Source organism: Tenrec ecaudatus, chromosome 16 (genome assembly GCF_050624435.1).
Source record: "Tenrec ecaudatus isolate mTenEca1 chromosome 16, mTenEca1.hap1, whole genome shotgun sequence".
NCBI lineage: Eukaryota > Metazoa > Chordata > Mammalia > Afrosoricida > Tenrecidae > Tenrec > Tenrec ecaudatus.
In genome coordinates, this window is record NC_134545.1 from 52,403,539 (window position 1) to 52,423,032 (window position 19,494).

General features: G+C 40.1%; 1 protein-coding gene, 1 non-coding gene and 1 pseudogene across 2 annotated transcripts in view; 2 read left to right on the forward strand and 1 right to left on the reverse strand.

Moving 5' to 3' along the window:
* VPS26A (VPS26 retromer complex component A) overlaps nucleotides 1–19,494 on the reverse strand; it is a 39,094-nt gene extending 19,600 nt beyond the window's left edge. Inside the window, exons 1-4 of the mRNA XM_075534631.1 lie at nucleotides 19,365–19,494; nucleotides 12,137–12,286; nucleotides 2,828–2,903; nucleotides 1,584–1,740 (exon numbers count right to left, since the gene is read on the reverse strand). Coding sequence (XP_075390746.1) covers nucleotides 1,584–1,740; nucleotides 2,828–2,903; nucleotides 12,137–12,286; nucleotides 19,365–19,367 — 386 coding nt within the window. The 5' untranslated portion in view covers nucleotides 19,368–19,494. The remainder of the gene's footprint in view (nucleotides 1–1,583; nucleotides 1,741–2,827; nucleotides 2,904–12,136; nucleotides 12,287–19,364) is intronic.
* Nucleotides 7,890–8,024, forward strand: LOC142430081 (small nucleolar RNA SNORA42/SNORA80 family). Its single transcript, XR_012780556.1, has one exon. It is a non-coding gene; the product is annotated as a small nucleolar RNA SNORA42/SNORA80 family (small nucleolar RNA).
* Nucleotides 16,023–16,120, forward strand: LOC142430057 (small nucleolar RNA SNORA70; annotated as a pseudogene).

The following is a 19,494-nucleotide window of genomic DNA, read 5'->3' on the forward strand; positions in this document are numbered from 1 at the left end:
GGAAGGACCTTGGGCCTCTACTCAAACACTCCCTCAATGCATGAATACCTTCTTTTATTAAATTGGAACTCTATGATGCTCACTCTCCCGACACAACGGCTGGAGCCAAAGTGGGTGAACAGGTAAATGTGGTGAAGAAAGCTGATAGTGCCCGGCTATCAAAAGAGATAGTGACTGGGGTCTTAAAGGCTTGAAGATAAACAAGCGGCCATCTAGCACAGAAGCAACAAAGTCCACATGGAAGAACACACCAGCCTGTGTGATCGAGTGGTCCCAAAGGGATCAGTTACCAGGCATCAAAGAACAAAAAATCATATCATTGACTGCACACCTCCATAATAGGATCGCTGAAGACAAATAGGTGCATAAGCAAATGTGGCGAAGAAAGCTGATGGTGCCCGGCTATCAAAAGAGATAGTGTCTGGGGTCTTAAAGGCTTGAGGGTGAACAAGCGGCCATCTAGCTCAGAAGCAAAAAAGCCCACATGGAAGAAGCACACCGGCCAGTGCGATCACGAGGTGCCAAGGGACCAGGTATAAGGCATCATACAAAAAAAAAAAAAAACGATATAAGTGTGTGTATGTATGTGTATATATGTGTATATGTATATATATACCATATTAAATGAAGGGGGAAGTGCAGAGTGGAGACCCAAGGCCCAAGTGTCGGCCAATGGAGATCCCCTCATAGAGGCATTTAGGAGAGGAGATGGGTTAATTAGGGTGCGAGGTAGTACCAATGAAGAACACAGCTTTCCCCCAGATCCTGGATGCTTCCTCCCCCCAACTACCATGATCCGAATTCTACCTTGCAGGCCTGGATAGGACAGAGGCTGTACACTGGTACATATGAGGGCTGGAGGTACAGGGAATCCAGGGTGGATGATACCTTCAGGACCAGGGGTGCAAGGGACGATGCTGGGAGAGTGGAGGGTGAGTGGGTTGGAGGGGGGGGAACTGATTGCAAGGATCCACATGTGACCTCTTCCCTGGGAGAGGGACAGCAGAGAAGGGGGGAAGGGAGACTCCGGATAGGGCAAGATATGACAAAATAACGAGGTATGGGTTACCAAGGGTACATGAGGGATGGGGGAAAGGGGAGGGAGGGGACAAAAAAAGAGGACCTGATGCAAGGGGCTTGGGTGGAGAGCAGATGCCTTGAGCATGATTGGGGCAGGGAATGTATGGATGTGCTTTATACAATTGATGTATGTATATGTATGGATGGTGATAAGAGTTGTATGAGTCCCTAATAAAATGTAAAAAAAGAAGAGAAAAAAATGATTAGGGCAAAGACTATGCGGATGTGCTTTATACAATTGATGTATGTATATGTATGAACTGTGATAAGAATTGTATGAGCCCCTAATAAATTGTTAAAATTTTTTTTAAATAAATAAATAAATCATAAGTCTTCCAGTCCAGAATTGTAATTGGAAAATGGAAGTAGAGGATGGTGCAGGACTAGGCAAACTGCTGTAAGTCGGAACCAACTGACCAGCACCGAACAAGACATTCAGTAGAAGCGGGTACTTACTAGTTTTGACTCTGTTGACGGTTTCTAGTATACTGTAATATACATACCTCAAGCGGACATTGGCACCAATGTAAGATTCATATGGCTTTTCAACTTGCATAAATTCAAAATCATAACTTCTGCTCTGAGTCAATTCTCCAGGTAAAGCCAGTTCTTTTACTAGGTTTACAAATTCGTGAGTATTACTCTTGTCATTGAAAAGTTCTAAGAAATTTTAAAAAGCAGAAAGACCAATTATACTTAATAGTCATTTCAACAGAACCCAAACTTCTACCTCCAGAGCAAATACTTTTTACCAACACACTTATTCATCTCTTATAAACTAGAGATGGTCTGAATTCCATTAACCTCTAAACTATGCTCTACCTGCACATAAAAAGTTCAAGTAACATAGCATGGGTTTATTTTTAAAACAATGAAAATTCATTCATTCATTCATTCATTCCCTTGAATGTTTGGACTGTTTTGACATATTGTCAGGTATTTCTTTAACTTTCTTCAGAAACTGTTTTCTTATTTTGGTTTGGGAAGGTATATTTCCTTGATAAATTACAAAACACAAAAAAACTAAAACCAATTATATTTTGTTATTATAATTTGTCCTTCAAGTACAATCGCATTCAGAACAGATATGTAAACAAGTAGTCACCAACTCCAGTTTTGATACATGAAACACATACAGTACAACTTGGGAAGTGAAAATTAAAAACTAGTGAGGGAAAGTGTTAAAAAGACAGGCTTTTTTCTCTTTTCTAAGTCTGCAGTCCCAAAGGTTTACATGGTTTAACTCTCTGCTAAACAGAGGTATGAAAGGTATGAAAATGTACCTAAGAAGCCGATCTCCACGAAGAAAAAATTACACCTTCCCTTCCCACATGGAATTTTCTGGCTACATGCACACTAAAGGTCAGGGAGGTAAATGGCATGGCTAATTAGAAAGGGAAGGATGAAGGTGAAGTTGGTAATTGTGAGTGAGGCTGGTGAAAAATGTAGGCAGACGGAAATTTCAGTGAGCCAATTAATTCACATGAATTAGTTTCCAAGGCTGCTAACATATATAATCCCCTTCATTTTTTCAGTAATTAGGCCTAAACAAAGGCAGGATAAGTCAAACATCATTTAATACAAATGATTTGATATATTTATGAAATAAATCCTCTCCATTATGTAAAATCAATTCCTTCTTTCCACAAAGCTAAGTTAAAATTCAACTACTTGTGGGCCAATCTAACCCTCTTCACATTCAGTTATCAGAGGAAAAGAAAAAAATGAATACTATTTTAAAACTCACCAATTTGACCTACAAATTCAATTCTAATTCCTTGGTGCTCTAGCCTCTTTCCAGGTTGCTTAAAGGCTAGGTTTACCTGCCAAAACATAAAATTTTAAGAGATGTTAACAATCCATGGAGTGGGTCAACTAGCAGATTCCTCGCAGATTAATGCAATATAGAATTATTTCAGGTATTCATGTCTAAAGTTGAATCACCACTACATTCCCAGATCAGAATGATCTGATAGCACCAAACTATAATTTATTTATACACAACCATTAATGAACCTATTAGTCATACATTCACTTAATATAATTGCTTGGTTAGAAAGAAATCCTTCACGGTTAGAAAAATGTGAAAGGACGCAATTCAAGAATGGGAAAAATGTATTCAAATGTGTTTTCTAGTCAAAAACAATTTTATGGCTATTAATAGCATTTTACAATGGAGGTAGTCATTAATTGCAAGAACAGACCTAAAAGATAGTTTTTCATAACAAAAAGACATGAGAATTAGTCAAAAAGTATTGCTACTAGAGTTCCAGTCAACATAGGCATCGATTTGATCCCAAAGACTATTTAAACACGCCCCTGCCCTCAGCTGAGGCTGCAGACAAGCTCCCCCAGGAACCGTGAGGCCAGCAGAGCTCCTTTCAGTCTCAGCAGGGTTCCCGCAGAGAAATGGTCTTTGAAAGGCCCAAGGGATCTACTGGACCACATCAGCCAGAAGGTTATGGCAGCTGTTTTTTAATATTCCAATGGATAACTGATAAACTTTCTTGAAGGATACAGGACAATCATGAGGTTGTTATTAGAAAGACGTTCTTAAAAATTAAAATCTGCAATAGTTAAAAAAAAGAAAGTTGCACCAGGGAATTTATTTCCATCGTGCTAATTCACTTGCTCATTCTTTGAGGTTAGTGAAAACTACCCTAGGATAACTGTCGGGAACTCTTCTCTCATCTACCCTACAGCTCGGATCTTGCCCCTTTACACTTCTTTTTGTTCCCCAAACACAAAGAACATTTAAAGACAAAATGATTTGAGTCCCTCAAGGATGCCCAAACTGCTATGTTGACACGGTGAAAATCAGAGAGCAAAGAATTCCTCTGGGAAAGGCTGAAGGAGGTGGAAATACCACCTTTAGGTGAGGCTGGGCTCCAAAAATAACAGCTTTTTGATATATTTGTTTAAATGTTGAATGCATTTCATTCTCTTTATAGTAACATGTTTCGACCTATCCTCATGTTGTTCTAAATCTTGACCTTAAAAGCAATGCATACTGCCCAGTCTGTCACTCGTCCTGCAAATACAATGTCTAAAATTGAAATTCAATTTGAGTATTACTGATCTTATTCATGCTTCTGAAGAAAAAGATACCATCTCAAAATTCCTGAACTCATGTATTGGCCAAATGGAAGCATGAAATTTATAATTTTTTAATGTGAAAAGTTTCTGGAAGGTACACAATAAAAATAACATTCTAAACATTTACGGATTAGTTAATAATCTTTTCTCATACAAAACAGCATACTTATAATGCTTACTTTTTAATAAATACTGGCAACATGACTCTTAAAAGAGTTTTTCTTCCAAACAATATTTCTCAAAAGAGCCTACAAATTAAGGACCAATAAAACAAGGGCCTAATTAAAATATTCACTCTCCTACAGCATCCGCCTCTGTAATCAGGATGAATTAGTTACCTCAAAGAACAAGAAAACTGTGGTACATTCATTTGAAAGATTATTAAATGTTTAAAATAAGTGTCACATAATTTGTAATGATATGGAAGACAGGCATGACTTTACATGAAGGAAGCATGGTCAGAACTGTACACAAATATAACCCGTTATGTTTAAAAACTATAGACAACCTCAAAAAAAAGGAATCAATAAATAAAATAAAAACCATAGACACTAAATACTCAACAGCAGTTACTTCTGATTATAGGTAATTTCTGCTTTCTTCTTTAGACTTTGAAAAAATATTACGCTAATGACTCAGGGGAGCCCTGCATGACAGAGTAGAACTGCCCCGGGGTTCACAGGAGCGGGAAACCTCATCTTTCTCTAGGGGGTGGCTGTGGTTCCAAACCGCGAACCTTGCAGTCACAACCCACCCGATAGCCCACCATGCGATCAGATCTGTTAGCAGTTTCACAAACACTAACAAATTGAATTTTAGGTTCGAACCAGAAATAAAACAAGCAGAACTTCCAGCTGTTTCCTAAGCCAGACAGTAATTAAAGCTGTTCCTAATTTGTACCAATGAAGCACAGACGAAAGCAGTCTATTTGTTGAAATGTCTCTTGGCTGGCTGATGTGTGAGAATGCTTTTATTAGTTTGCAGAGGGCTGTGTCTGATGTTTCCTCGTGACCCGGGCGATGTCTGGCAAGAAAGCGCAGCAGTGCTGTGTGCCCTTCTCAGGGCTATCTAGGTCACAGCCCATCGACACTGCTGATGGTAACTCAGTTACATGGATCTACTGGGGTTCCCTCCCACTGTTGTGACTATTTTTACCTCCAGGAATAATTTATATGGAGATACTTACATATATGCAAATATATGTTTAAAAACAGTGCTGAGAAAAGAAGAATCTACAAATATATATTATAGCTGTTAAACCTGTTTCAAAGCTCATACATCAGACATACAATGTGCTATAGATGTCTTAAATAATGCTGCCTTCAGGGAGGGAAGCTCTTCTTGATTATGTTTACAACACACACGTAATCAACAAACGAACAGCCGCTTACAGGGTTCATTTTTAGAGAGACGCCAAGATATTTGGACATTATTATTGTGTGACATGATGCACAGAGAGCATGATTCATATTCATGATGACAACGGTACTATCAAACTATTCCTCAAAAAAAAAAACAGCTACACCATAAACGCCTACCATCTCAGACCAGCATAAGCGCTCATTCTCTTTTGCACAGGATCAATGCACAGTTCTCTGGACGTGACTTGGCACTAGTATCGTTACTTCAAAGTTTCTAACTTTTCACAGGTCAATCTTCCCCCTATCTGAATCAAGGTTTCTTACTTTTCATAAGCCAATCTGCCCCCTATCTGAAGTCAAATAATTAAAAATCTTTTATAAATGGAACAAATAGTAAAATTTGATTTCTAAATTGACATACCACTTTGAATCAATTACCAACTATCTTATTACAAAATATTAATGATTATTTGCTTTAGAGATCTAATAAAAGGCCTTTCTTATTCTCTGCCTGCTGACAGTTGCTCAAGCATATTTATAGAATGAATAATTTTCACAGCAGTACCTACAGTTTAAGAAGACTTATTTTCACATGAAAACGCAATGCAGGAGAAAAAAATAATTCCTTCAAATTGCTGTGAGGTTACTGTTGAAGGGAAGGGGTTGTGATTGGATTGGAACCCATGGGTGGTTCACAAAGTTCTACTTCATTTTTGTGTTGTGTTTTTTTTTAAGTTCTACTTAAAGTGATGTTTTAAGAAAATATGCTCTATATTGTTTTGTTTTAATTTACAAGGAAAAAGTTTTAATAGAAACAACTCAGGATCATGTCTATCTATATAAGAGAGGCAGGATAAGCAATCCAGAGGAGAAAACAACAGGATTGACAGTTGGGGTCAGGGAGGACATGGGAGAGAGGGAGGTGGGGGAAAAGAAGGAGCAAGGCAACAAACCCAGGGGAAAGGGAACAACAAGAGATCTAAAATCAATGGCAAGGAGGGCGTAGAATGCCTGGTGGGGCTTAATCAAGGATAAGGTACCCGAGAGGAATTACTGAGAGCCAAATGAAGGTCGAACATGATAGTGGGGCAGGAGGAAAGTTAAAGGAAATAAAGGAAAGACTGGGAGGCAAAGAACATTTATAGAGGTCTAAATACAGGAATGTATATATGTAAATATAGTTATATCTAATGACAGGGACATAGATTTATGTAGATATATGTTAAATATTAAGGTAGCAGACAGATATTGGGCCTCTACTCAAGTAAGAACTCCCTCAATACAAGAACACTTTGTTCTGATAACCTGGCATTCTGTGATGCTCACCTTCCCTACACAACTGCTGAAGTCAAAATGGGTGCATAAGCAAATGCAGTGAAGAACACTACTGGTGCCCAACTATCAAAAGATATAGCGTCCGGGGTCTTGATGATAAACAAGTGGCCATCGAGCTGGGAACAACAAAGCCCACATGGAAGAAGCACACTACCTGTGTGATTATGGGATCGATGGGATCAGGCATCAAAAGACCCGGAACAAATAATCATATGGATGCAAGGGGGAGCACAGGGCAGAGTGGAAACCCAAAGCCCACCTGTTGACAATTAGACATCTCACAGAAGGGTCACAAGGAAGGGACAAGTCAGCCAGGGTGCAGTACAGCACCAAAGAAACACACAATAGTCCTCTAGTTCTTTAACGCTTCTTCCCCCCACTATCATGACCCCAGTTCTACCTTACAAATCTGACTAGACTGGAGCATGTACACTGGTACAGATAAGAGCTCTTGACACATAGAATCCATGACAGATAAAGCCCTCAGAAAAAATAATGTGAGCAGCGATACCATGAGGGTAGGGGTAAGGTGGGAGGAAAAGGGGGAACCGATCACAATGATCGATGTATAACCGCCTCCTCAACCCACCCAGGGGGACAAACAACAGAAATATGGGTGAAGGGAGATAGCAGTCGGAGTAAGATAAGAAAATAATAATTTATAAATTATCAAAGGTTCATGAAGGAGTGAGGGTGGGGGAGAGAGAAAAAAATGAGGAGCTGATACCAAGGGCTCAAGTAGAAAGAAAATGTTTTGAAAAGGATGATGGCAATATAGGTACAAATGTGCTTGACACAATGTTTGTATGGATTGTTATAAGAGCTGTAAGAGCCCCCATTAAAATGATCAAAAAGAAAATATTTTGGAAATGATGATGGCAACATATGTACAAAAGTGCTTGATGACTGATCTATGGATTGTTTTATGAGTTGTAAGAGCCCCCCAATAAATTTATTAAAAAATAAATTTTTTAAAACGGGATAATTAACAAACAGGTTCAAGATGTAATATCTTGTGCATAGGTTTGGATTTATGGCAGGTCTGATCCCATGGGCCTCACACAGTGTCCCATGCCAAAGCAAACTGTCACCCTGAACCACTTGCCTGGCTTTACCCCATGGCCTTCAGGCACTGAAGCGGGTTGCATAGTGAAAAAAAACAACAACTGATCAACAGAAAATATTTACCTGATATATTTTATCATTTGAAAAAATGCACCCAATGGTTATTGACTATGACTGCATGATTTCTAACAATTCCAAAAGATATAGTCTGCAACCCTATTTTTAAGAACACATGGAAGTAACTCCAGTTTTACCTTAAACCTTTACTCTCCTCCCTTATTTATCCTGTAAGCATCATCCAGCAGCATTTAATTGCTTGATGACTTTAAGCCAGATTGAGAATGGTGTGCACTCCCTCTCACTGCCAGGGGTCTAAAACCTCACAGGGCAGGGCAGAACTGACCCTGTGGATTTCCAAGACTATCACTCTTTTTTTTCACATCATTTTATTGGGGGCTCATACAACTCATCACAATCCATTGTGTCAAGCACATCTGTACATTTGTTGCCCTCAATCTCAAAACATCTGCTTTCTACTTGAGGCCTTGGTATCAGCTCATTTTCCCCTCCCTTCCTGCTTCCCCTCCCTCATGAACCCTTGATGGAGATATGGTGGACTCTAACTCCTTATGGAAGTAGAAAACCCTGTCTTTCTCACTAAATATTTACAAAGAGTCAATTAAATAATCACGCATCTTATGTAGAACCATGCACTGATATCCTGGTCTTCAAGAGCTTACAACCTATCAGGGAGCGATTTCACTCCTTTGCCTCACCAAGGGGAAATTGAATGAAAAGATATCGGCAGAGGAATGCCTGAGAAGACTTCATCAGAACCCTTATCCTCTCCCCAGCCCAGTCTCCAAGCACATTAACCAACTTTCTTTACTCTCCTTTCATTTTACCTATGATTGTGTCTTTTGATTATTTTGTCTGGTCTCCTTTAGCTTTCTTCTATTTCACACCAGCTCTTCCAAGAAAGGATATTAGGGAAATAAAACTGAAAACAAAAAGTTGTCTCACCCCAGAGGCTATGGCACTTATGACCTGGAACCAACTAAAGCCATTCCTGAAGACCACCTTTCAGCCAAACAAAAGACAGGTCCACAAAACAAACACCACCACCTATAAGGAACAGAGGAACTCTTCCTTAAAGCATTCACTCATACAAGATCAAAGGACAATATTGGTTCCAAAGCAAAAATGAGAAGCCAGGAAGGGGTAGAAAATCTGGGACAAAAGGACAAAAGGAATAGACACCAGGCATCTTGAGTGGACACAGGGAGCAGGCCGACACACTGTGGAGAGTACAATCAATGTCACAGCAGTTTCATACTAACTACTGAATGGAAAACTTGGCTCTGTAAGCTTGCACCTAGAGCACAAAAAAAAGTTGTTAAACTTTGTTTCAGATGAAACATTAATAAGACCCCAGTAGGCAATATGGAAAAGGTTCTAAATAATGTGAGTAACTCAAAGGATTAATACACCAAGCTCAATCTATCCTGCAACCAAAGAAATGAAAATTAAAATAAGGCCATTTTGCCTCACAATATAAAATCAAAAGTGATATTTGAGAGACTAATGAAACTCCTGAGACTAGGACCCTTAGTCACCCTTCACGTCTGGAAAAGAGCTCATTCCCCTGGATCAATTCTCAGCCACACACTGCCATGTTTACATGGGGAACAATTACATTAGCGAGGCAGGCACACTCTAAAATAAGCAGCCTTTTGAGAATAGCAGCATTACCCAATGACAAAGTTCAGAAGGGTTGGGAAACGAGGATGAATGGACACAGGAAACATAGAGAGGACGTGGGATGAGTGATGCTGAAATGATAAAGACGGAAATCAATGGCAAACAAAATGCACATGAATTAGTAAATGGAAAACGGATCTGTTCTATAAACCTTTACCAATTCACAAAAACTTTTAAAAACAATTTTTTAAGTGATCCTATACAGTCTTAAGTAAGTCAAACAAGGCATTTAGTGGTGGATATGTAAATTGATGCAGATTTTTCAGAAAGTAATTTAGTAATAAATACCATGAAATTTAAAACGTTCATGTCTTATTCTAGAGAAAATATGATCCATATAAAAGTATTAACATATATATATATGGTAAAGCACCATAAGCAGTGTGAAAACACAAACTATTTAAATATCTCAAAGTAGGGAAATGTTATGCGTAACCTCCCTGGCGGTAATCGCGAGTGTGGCTCAGGGTAAATGTTAACTGTCAGTAGCGGTAACCCCGAACCACACTCGGATTACACTGCAGAGAAGTCCCTTATCGCTCCCCGGTCCAGCAGTGTCCTCCGCTGTGATCACAGAGCAATCTGACTTCCTCATACCAGGAATGTCTACTAGAGATTAAAATGAGTAATTTCTTAAGCATTACAGGCCTACAATATAAAACAACAAATTTTATGCAAAACAATGTACCACTTTGGGTACAAAATGACTGACATAATTAGACCGCCAGGGAGGGTAATACACTGCAAGCATCTAAACACTAATTGACAGTGAGATTAGAAGAAAACACTCCAAAAGATCTCATTTTTGTGCTTGTGCTCCAAACTACCTTGTGTATTAAGTTGGAGTGTAAAATTCTAATATTTTATATTTTAAAATTATTTCAAATTTTTATGGCTTGAATTTATCTATGATATTACAATTTAAAACTCTACACTGGTTCTATTACTTAAGGTAGAATAGTCTTCCAGACAACAGGATAAGGAAAAGGAAGAAATTAAGTTCTACAGAAGGTATTATAAATACGAGAACACTTCAAAATGTTCATGGAGAAATAAAAACAAAAGATAATGGAGCTTTTCCATGAGCTTTTTGAAGCCCCCTCATCCTCATACATCCGACTACCTCTAAACACATTCCAAAAGTAGGTAAGTCCTCTACTAGGTGGAGACAGAAAGAACCGTTGAGAAAGCAACCTCAACAAGTAAGCTTCATGTTAAAGAGGAACAAACTCTGGGTGGATCACAGCCACAATGGAGAAATTGCCTGGCGATGTATACCGTATATACTCGAATATAAGCCGACCCGAGTGTAAGCCGAGGTACCTAATTATTACCTGGGAAACCAGAAAAACTGATTGACTCGAGTATAAACCTAGGGTGAAAAATGCAGAAGCTATTGGTGAGTTTCAATAATCAAAACAAATGAAAATAAAATTACTAAAAATTGAGACATCTGTGGGTAATGTATTTAAATACTTATTTTAAATTAAAAACATAAATAAAAGGACAAGTCATTTAACATTAGTAAACCAGCACAGTAAGTGGAAAATAGGTTCAACAAAAACAATAAGGTATCAACAATGATACCTTAAGAGTACTATTCCCTAAGCTCAATCAGCAACCCAGCTAAAATGTAGAGTTAAAATCCTTCAAAACTGGATTCCTCATCATCATCCGTATCTCAATGCAGAGCTTCAGCTGGTGTGAGGTCATCATAGACGCTGTCCTCACTGAGATCGCTGTCATCACCATCACTGCTGTCATTTTCATACAAAGCGCACTCTTCACTGCCATCCATAGCATTACTAATACTACATTTCTGGAAGGCACGTCACACCATGTCTTCTGGAATGTCTTCCCATGCATCTCGAACCCACTTTGCTATTGACTCTATGTCAGACTTCATGAGATTTCCTCCTTTTGTTAGTCGGGCTTGACCAGATGACATTCATTCATGCCACATCCTTCCCACACAGTCTTTAAAAGGCTTATTCAAAGATACACGTCATAGGATGGCTCTGATTGGTTAGATGTGAATAAACAAACATTCAAAGCCCTGCAGTGTCAGCGGGGCTTTGAATGAACAGTGGAGAAACACAGCAATCAATGGCGAGATAACGGCACTCTTCCCGTTACCTGGGGGGAGGGTGTGTGTGCGCTGAAAAACTCGGCTTATACACAAGTATATACGGTAGGTAAGCAGTCACAAACAAGCAAATTTTGCATGTAATTTCAAGAGTAAAGACACTCTGCCTCTGAGAGCCTTGCAGGTTTAATCATTATTCCTGTGAATTTGCTAATGAATCAGGAATTTAGTTGACCTTTAAGAAAAAATTATTCTCATCACTGGTGAGAACACTCAAATTTAAAATCAACAGAGACCCATAGGATGACTGATTTTCAGTCCTACCTGCAGGCACTCCCCAAACAAGACGTACCTTTCCTGAGACGGATTCTCCGTCATAAAAGAGATAGTGCTTCTCTACTTTGCCATCTTCAGTTTTCATTTCCGCCATTTTCCTGGTTTCCCCATCATTAAGAACAACATCGATCTCACAAATGGGACCAAAAAAGCCTCCAAGAAAACTCTGAAATGAAAGGAATATGCTCTTAATTATCAGGTTTAGCCAGTCAGTACAGTTTATAATTCAAATGTAAATACCTGTGACCTACAGTTAAATAGACTACAAGTTCGTCAGTCCCCAATAGAATCAAAAGAATTCCTATCCCCAATGGAATGATATAAATTTCTATCAACTTTTACATCAAAACTAATTTAAACATACCATAATTTCTATCTCTTCCATGGGTAACCACTCTAAAGCAAATAAAAACATACACCAGAAATCTAAGAAGTTAATTTTAATTAATGGATTTGAAATTATCATTAGTCTACTTCTATGAGGTACTGTCACAGATAGCAGAACTCACGCTATCAATTCAAACTACTTATAGAAAATCCAGTCTCAGAATGTATTACTCACTGTAAAGGTCTAATAGAACAGGCCTGAACAGGATGTGCTACATTGTACAAGTCTTTGGAGTAAAACTGGCTCCACAATCAACAGGACTAATAAGTTTTTCCTAAGAAAATTTAAAAGCTTTGTTCCGTATATCCCACATGATAGAGATTAATAAGGAGCAAGGAATAGTTGTTTACCAATGCTACAGCACAGTTTGGTAATAAAACAGAATCCACTAACAATGCTGTTGATACTGAATGTTGTTGTTAGCGCCTTTGGAATCAGCCTCTGGACTCATGGTGACCACATGTAGAGCAGAATGACCCACTGCAAGGTCCTGCACCTTGTCCATGATCAGTTGCAGGACATATTCCATAATCAATAGGGCTTCCGTTGGCTGGTTTTCAGAAGTTGATCAATAGGAATTAGACTGATGGCACTGGGTTTGGTTTTTGGTTTTCTTCCTAGTCAGCCTTAGTCTAGAAGCTCCACTGAACCCTATTCAACATCATAACCAGACAGCCCCCTCCACTAAGAGGCGTTTGCTGTACACTGGTGGAATGGTCAAGACTTAAACCTTATATCAGATTCAGCAAGGGCCCGATGGTCCTCTGTGTTAAGCAATGGACTGATAGCCACAAGACTGGTGGTTCAAACTCACCAACTGCTCCTCAGTCTGGGAAACCCTTTGGAGTTGGTTTTACTCTGTTCTATTGGGTCACTACGGGTTGGAATCAACTTGATGGCAATATGTTTGGTTGGGTAGTTCTGGGTTACTTTTGTCACCAAGGAAAGCTAGTTTTCTGGGAAGGGTTTGTTTTTGTTTTCTTTTAATTTACAAAGAAAATAGGCTCTTCTAGAGCCTTCCAACATCCATTTTTTACCTGCCCTATCTATACAACAATCATGAGCTCTGGTGGCATAGTGGGTTACGTACTGGGCTGCTAATCTCACGTTCAACAGTTCAAAACCACTAGCTGCTCCAAAGGAGAAAGATGAGGTTACCTGCTCCCATAAGAGTTACAGTCTCAGAAACTCACAGGGACAATTTGAGCCTGTTCTATAGGGTCACTATGAGTTGGAATTGACTTGATGGCAGTAAGTTTTACTATTTTTTATATACAACAATCATGCTGATCTTTTAAAACTGCAAATCTAATCATATCTTTCCATGTTTAAAATTTTCTTCCATAGGTTACTAAGAATATAAACTAGAATTACTTTAAAAATAATCATTCTGGAAGTATATGCCTTATAGAAACTCTTACACACATGAACAAGGAGGTAAGTCTAAGAATGTTCAGGGTAGAATTATTCATCATAGCCCCCAAATGGATAAATCTAAATATCCGTTAACAAGATGGACATATGTGTTGGTATATATTCATAAAATAAAAATACTAATAAGCAATAGGAGTAAGATAAACCACAAATAATATGGCTAAATCTCACACACATAACATTGAGTGAAAGATGCCACATACCAAAACAATAAACCCTGTATGCATTTGATTTTGTTTGTAGAAAGTGAAACACAGGTGCCCTGCAGGGTGTTGTTCAAAGTCACAAAGTGGTTGAAAGCACCCGGAGGCTTCCAGGCACTGGCAGGTAGTGTTTGAGTTGAGCACTTGACCCCGAGCGTGTTAATTCTGTGGCAATTTATCAAGTCTGCACTTTGCTGTCGTACTGTTTACTTCAATCAAGTTGGCCAAAATTGCCAGTGTCTCTTCTTTGGTCCTAGAGTCATGATAAATATCTGTAATCTAGTGAATTCACGCTTCAGAGTCAGTCTGACTTACCAAAACCAGAAGTTTTCCCTGACTTCTCAAAGGAAACTAGGTTCTCCAAACTAGGTTTCCCTAATTTCTCAATGGAAATTAGGTGTCACAACACCTAAAACTTTATAAAGCAGTTTTACTTCATAAATTACAATTTGTGTGCTTATTTGGCATCTGACTCCCCAAATGAATGGCAAATTCCATGAGAATACTTTGTCCTTTGATTATCTATCGCTGAAGATCCAAAGCATAAGAAGTGTGCGCTCACTGGCATCTAGTCCATGCTGACTCACAGCAACCTCCTTTGACAGGACAGAACATGCCCCTGTGAGTTTCTCAGACTGTAACTCTTCATGGGAGAGGAAAGCCCAGTCTTTCTCCCTGAAGCAGCTGGTGGTTTTGAACTGATGACTCTGGGGATAGCAGCTCAAGGCATAATGACTATGTCTCAGCAGTCAGGAAAAAAAGGCATTAAATTCATTTTTTAAAATACTTTTTATTGTGAATTAGGTGGTGGTAGGTTATTAAATTCATTTTTAATAAAACATATACTGCCCTAATAATAAAAAACGAATACACACAAAAAAAGAGCTTTTCTATGAAACATTTGATAAGGAAGCTCCCCTAGGAAATGAGCCCTGGTGCAGCAGCAAGTCTAGGCATAGTCAAGACGTGTGGGCTCCGTCTCTGTCCTGTGCTCAAGTGCCAGAGTAAAACCAGGCAAGCCAATGACACTTCCCAGGCTATGTGCAAATGATAGGCTGAGTTTTATAAAATGTTATAATAAAACAATTGTGCTTTACAATGAGTTTAATATCAATTTGAGAATTCAAACACCATTCTTAAAAATTCCTGTAATAAGGGGAACAAGGTCATGAAAGGAGTCGGTTTGTCTATTTCTTTTTTTTTTTTTCATTTCCCCCCATTTGCCCTGTACCCTTTATTTGAAAACTTTCTAAATCATTATGGTCGAAATGTTGGGTTGAACAAATACATCTCTCTGGAATCTACACTGGTGTACGGAGCTCATTGGCGTGTCCTTTAGGTTTGTCTATTTCTTCTGTGGTTGGTCAACCTCTGCATTTTTTGGCGGACCTCCACAGCACCAGGCTGCAGGCAACCATCTGGAGATTCAGTATCTCTCTAGTCCCAAGGAGCCACTTTGGGGAGGGCCCCGGCAAGAAACAGCCATTTTCGGTGGAACACAAGTGGCTGTTACTAATTATGATGATTATATATTTGGGGTTTACTGCACTTTTTCTATACTTACTATAGTAAGACACCAACTGCTTAAGAAATAAAGATGTTTAAGTTCATTTCTATAAAAGGTCATTCAAATGAGAGCATTTGAAGAAGTCCAACCTCGGAGGGGAGGAAATCAAACTTGAACTTAACACAGCATACTGATTGTTTATAATTTATTATATGAATGCTAAAAAAATCCTGAACATTAAAAAACCCATGTAAAAACAGTGTACTATACTCATGTTTTGTATGCATGATCTATTTCAGTATACTTACTTTCAACATTATCACACAGTACAGTTGGGGGAAGCTGGTATTAGGGGCTCAGAGAGAATGCTCTGCAGCCAATTAAACCAACCATCCTCCTCCTGGGGGGGTGTGGTGTGCAGTGGCTGCAAACAGCAAGCCTCTGCCCTAAGGGACCTTGGAGACAATCTTTTGCTGCCTTTCAATGCTTCTGGCCTGGCTAATTTCTGCTCTCTCTAAACTAGGCTGCAAACTGGGATGCGAGGTGCTTTGGGGAAACCCCAAGGCACGGTGGTTAGAGTCCACATTGGCCAGGCTATCATGTCCATCCGTACCAAGCTTCAAAACAAGTAGCATGTGATTGAGGCCTTAAGCAGGGCCAAGTTCAAGTTCCCTGGGCGCCAGAAGATCCACATCTCTAAGACATGGGGCTTCACCAAGTTGAATGCTGATGAGTTTGAGCATATGGTGGCTGAGAAGCGCCTCATCCCGGATGGCTGTAGAGTCGAGTACATCCCTCACTGTGGCCCCTTGGACAAGTGACGGGTCCTGCGTTCATGAAGGCCTTGGTAGCCCTGCGCTGCCTCACTTGTACCCACCAAATAAAAATTGAACTTCCTGATTTAAAAAAGACAAAGAAAACGATGGCAGCATATGTGCAAATGTGTTTGACACACTGGAGAGGAATGTATGGATTGTGATAAGAGATGTGAGAGTCCCCAATAAGAGTATGTCAAAAAAAAACAAAACACTAAAGTTGGGAGAGATCAAACAAAAACAAAAACTCAATGCCACTGAGTCAATGCAGACTCATAGTGAGCCTAAAGGACAAGGTAAAACTGCCCCTGTGGGTTTCTGGGAGTAGAAAGCTCTGTATGGGAGTAGAAAGCCTCATTCTCCCTCTTGAAGAGAAGCAGGTGGTTTCAAACTGCTGACTTTGTGGTTACCTGCCCAATATATAACCACTATACCTTTGGGGCTCCTTCTGGGACAAGCATTTAAAAAGTCTGAGATAACAAACATATAAAGAAGAGAAATAGGTTAGATAATAAACCAAACACAGTACCTTAACAAGATTATACCACGAGAATTAAACATGGATAACATCAGATTTTCTACATTAGAACACATTAAAAAATGAACTATTTACTGTACTTAAAACATACAGAAAACTGATATTTTACATGTAAAAAAACAATGGAAGGGGGGGCGGAATCTGAGAAAACAGCCTTTAGTCTTTATTTGCCTTTAGTCTTTATTTTCCTTCAAAAGAGTTCAAAGAAAAAAAAAATCATGACCTAAAGTCTCGCTTTCTAAAAAAATTCTAGATGGCTATGCATCTTCTGTCATTTCAAATAACCATGAAATTTAATCTTTATTCAATTGTTGTTCACTATCAAACTATATTTCTCTTTTATATGTAAAGAGGAAGTAAAATACAGAATTGTCAGAATGGTAAGCACTAGGAAAAGTAATAAAATCTGTGAAGAGAGTTAAGATATTGTAATGCAAACCTGCTGAAGTTAAAAAAAGCAGTTTGGAAAACTTTATTTTACGTACAAAGACCATTCTACTCAGTCCTTTCAGAAGACGCACCTTCACGTGAGCATTCCAAATGAGGTTTCGGGAGCAGTACTAAGCAATATAGGTGAAAAATATCTTAGGTAGCTTTGAAATAAATATTGTAGCAATTGTTTGTATAGTTGTCTACTCTCAACCTAAACCATCTAAGTTCATTTACAGTTTTTCATAAAATTCATAAACCCAATTTTGAGCATCAGTCCCCAGCAAAATCACATGTAGACATTGGACAAAAAGACAAGAAACTTTTTAGCCCTCACTAAAGAAATTTCAAAAAAAGTCCAATGGAGGTAAAGAAATGCAACTCTGATTGGGATGGAAGACTCTTAAAATTTATACACTTAGCCCATACACGAGCAATGAAACAGCAAATAGTCGGACATATTTATTTCCGTTTCAAAGTTTTAAAGCTTTCAAATTTGGTTTATGCTTGATGAGTAACTGGAAAATAAGAAATGCCCTTGAACATGATGAAAAACGCTTAAGAAAAGTAGTAATCATAGTACGTAGAAGAGCATTTCAGGTGTTTTTCTTTACAACTGATAGTCAATTAAAGAAGTCTTTCTTAACTTCGCAGGCAGGATCCCCCAATACTTCCTGCTTAAGTATTTACCACAATTGTAAGTGACACATTAAAGAAATAACTGCACAATAAGTAAATGAATGATACCATTTATTTCCCCCTCCCACTCCCCACTGCAAACCGCAAAGGAGCAAATGCTGTTAGAATCTGCTCACGATCCCTGGGCATACCTAAGTAATTATTTGCTAAAAGAAAAAGAGGGAGGGGTATGCCAGGAGAAAGGCTACGTTAACATTGTACAAGTTTGCCGACTTTTTAAAATTAAAATAACAGGATTTGGGGGCTTTAAAAGTTAAATTCACTTTATTTTTATTTTAAATAAACCCAGCTTGGCCTTTAGTCCAAAGTCTCAAATAGTTTAAAGAATTAGTGAGCGCTGGGGACGCAAGTAATAGTCTAAGACAGCAAATAGTAGGCGCTCAACGTATTCTTGCTAAAAGACGACACTGTGAGTAAAATAAAATGCCTCAAAAGGGACCCAGTCCAGAGGTGACTATCGACAGGGGGAAGCGCCACCATATCCACGCTGTGCTTCCCTTTGAGTGTAGTGAGCAGGACTCGGACCTCCCCCTCTCCTCTGCTGCCCAGGCCATTTCAACACCCCAGAGCGTTCAGTTCATAAAAAATGGCTTGGGGGATGAAATGAGAGTCAATGCTTTACAACGCAGCCACAAAACTGGTGTCTTTGGAGTTAAGAGTCTCCCCTTCCAACGTCCTTTTTCCGCCCACTCTACAAGTGTCCACATCAAGCTGGAACTAGGGACATCGAATCCCAGAATGTCACCAAATCCAGGCTGTAAAAAAGCAGAGTTTACCAGGCTCGTGACACCGTGGCCAAGAGTGGCCAAGTTCTCCCGAGTCCGGAACTGGCGGGCTCCCGGGCCACCCCACCTGGGGGGAAGCGAGGCTGACCGGAGAGGACTCGCTACCTTGGAGGGGCAGGCGGCGGTGCGCCCCCGCGGGGCCGGGGTCCGAGCGTCCAGCAAGGGTCCCCAGAGCCGGTTCAGAAAGGCGGGCACAGGCTCCGACATGGCCCGGGGGGGCGCACCGCCGCCGGCAGGTGCTCGGGCCTCGCGGACACCGGAAAGAAGCGGCGCCGCCCGCTCTTCCTCGACCCCGGGGTGGCCAGCAGGCCTAACCCCGCTGCCTGCCTGGCTCGCCCACTCGCTCCTCGCGCTCCCGGCCGCGACGCCGGGCCCGCCGTTGGACGTCCCGCCGCGCGCTCCAGGGCCGAGGTCGGGAGGCGAACGCGCGGCCGCCGAGCACTCACCATTGTCAGCACCGCCACCGCCGCGTCCCCCCCACTTCACTCCGCTCGCCTCAGGAGAACTCCCAGTCCCGGCTCCCTCCGCCACGGCGCCCCGTCACGTGACCTCGGCCCGCCTGCCGCACGTGACCCC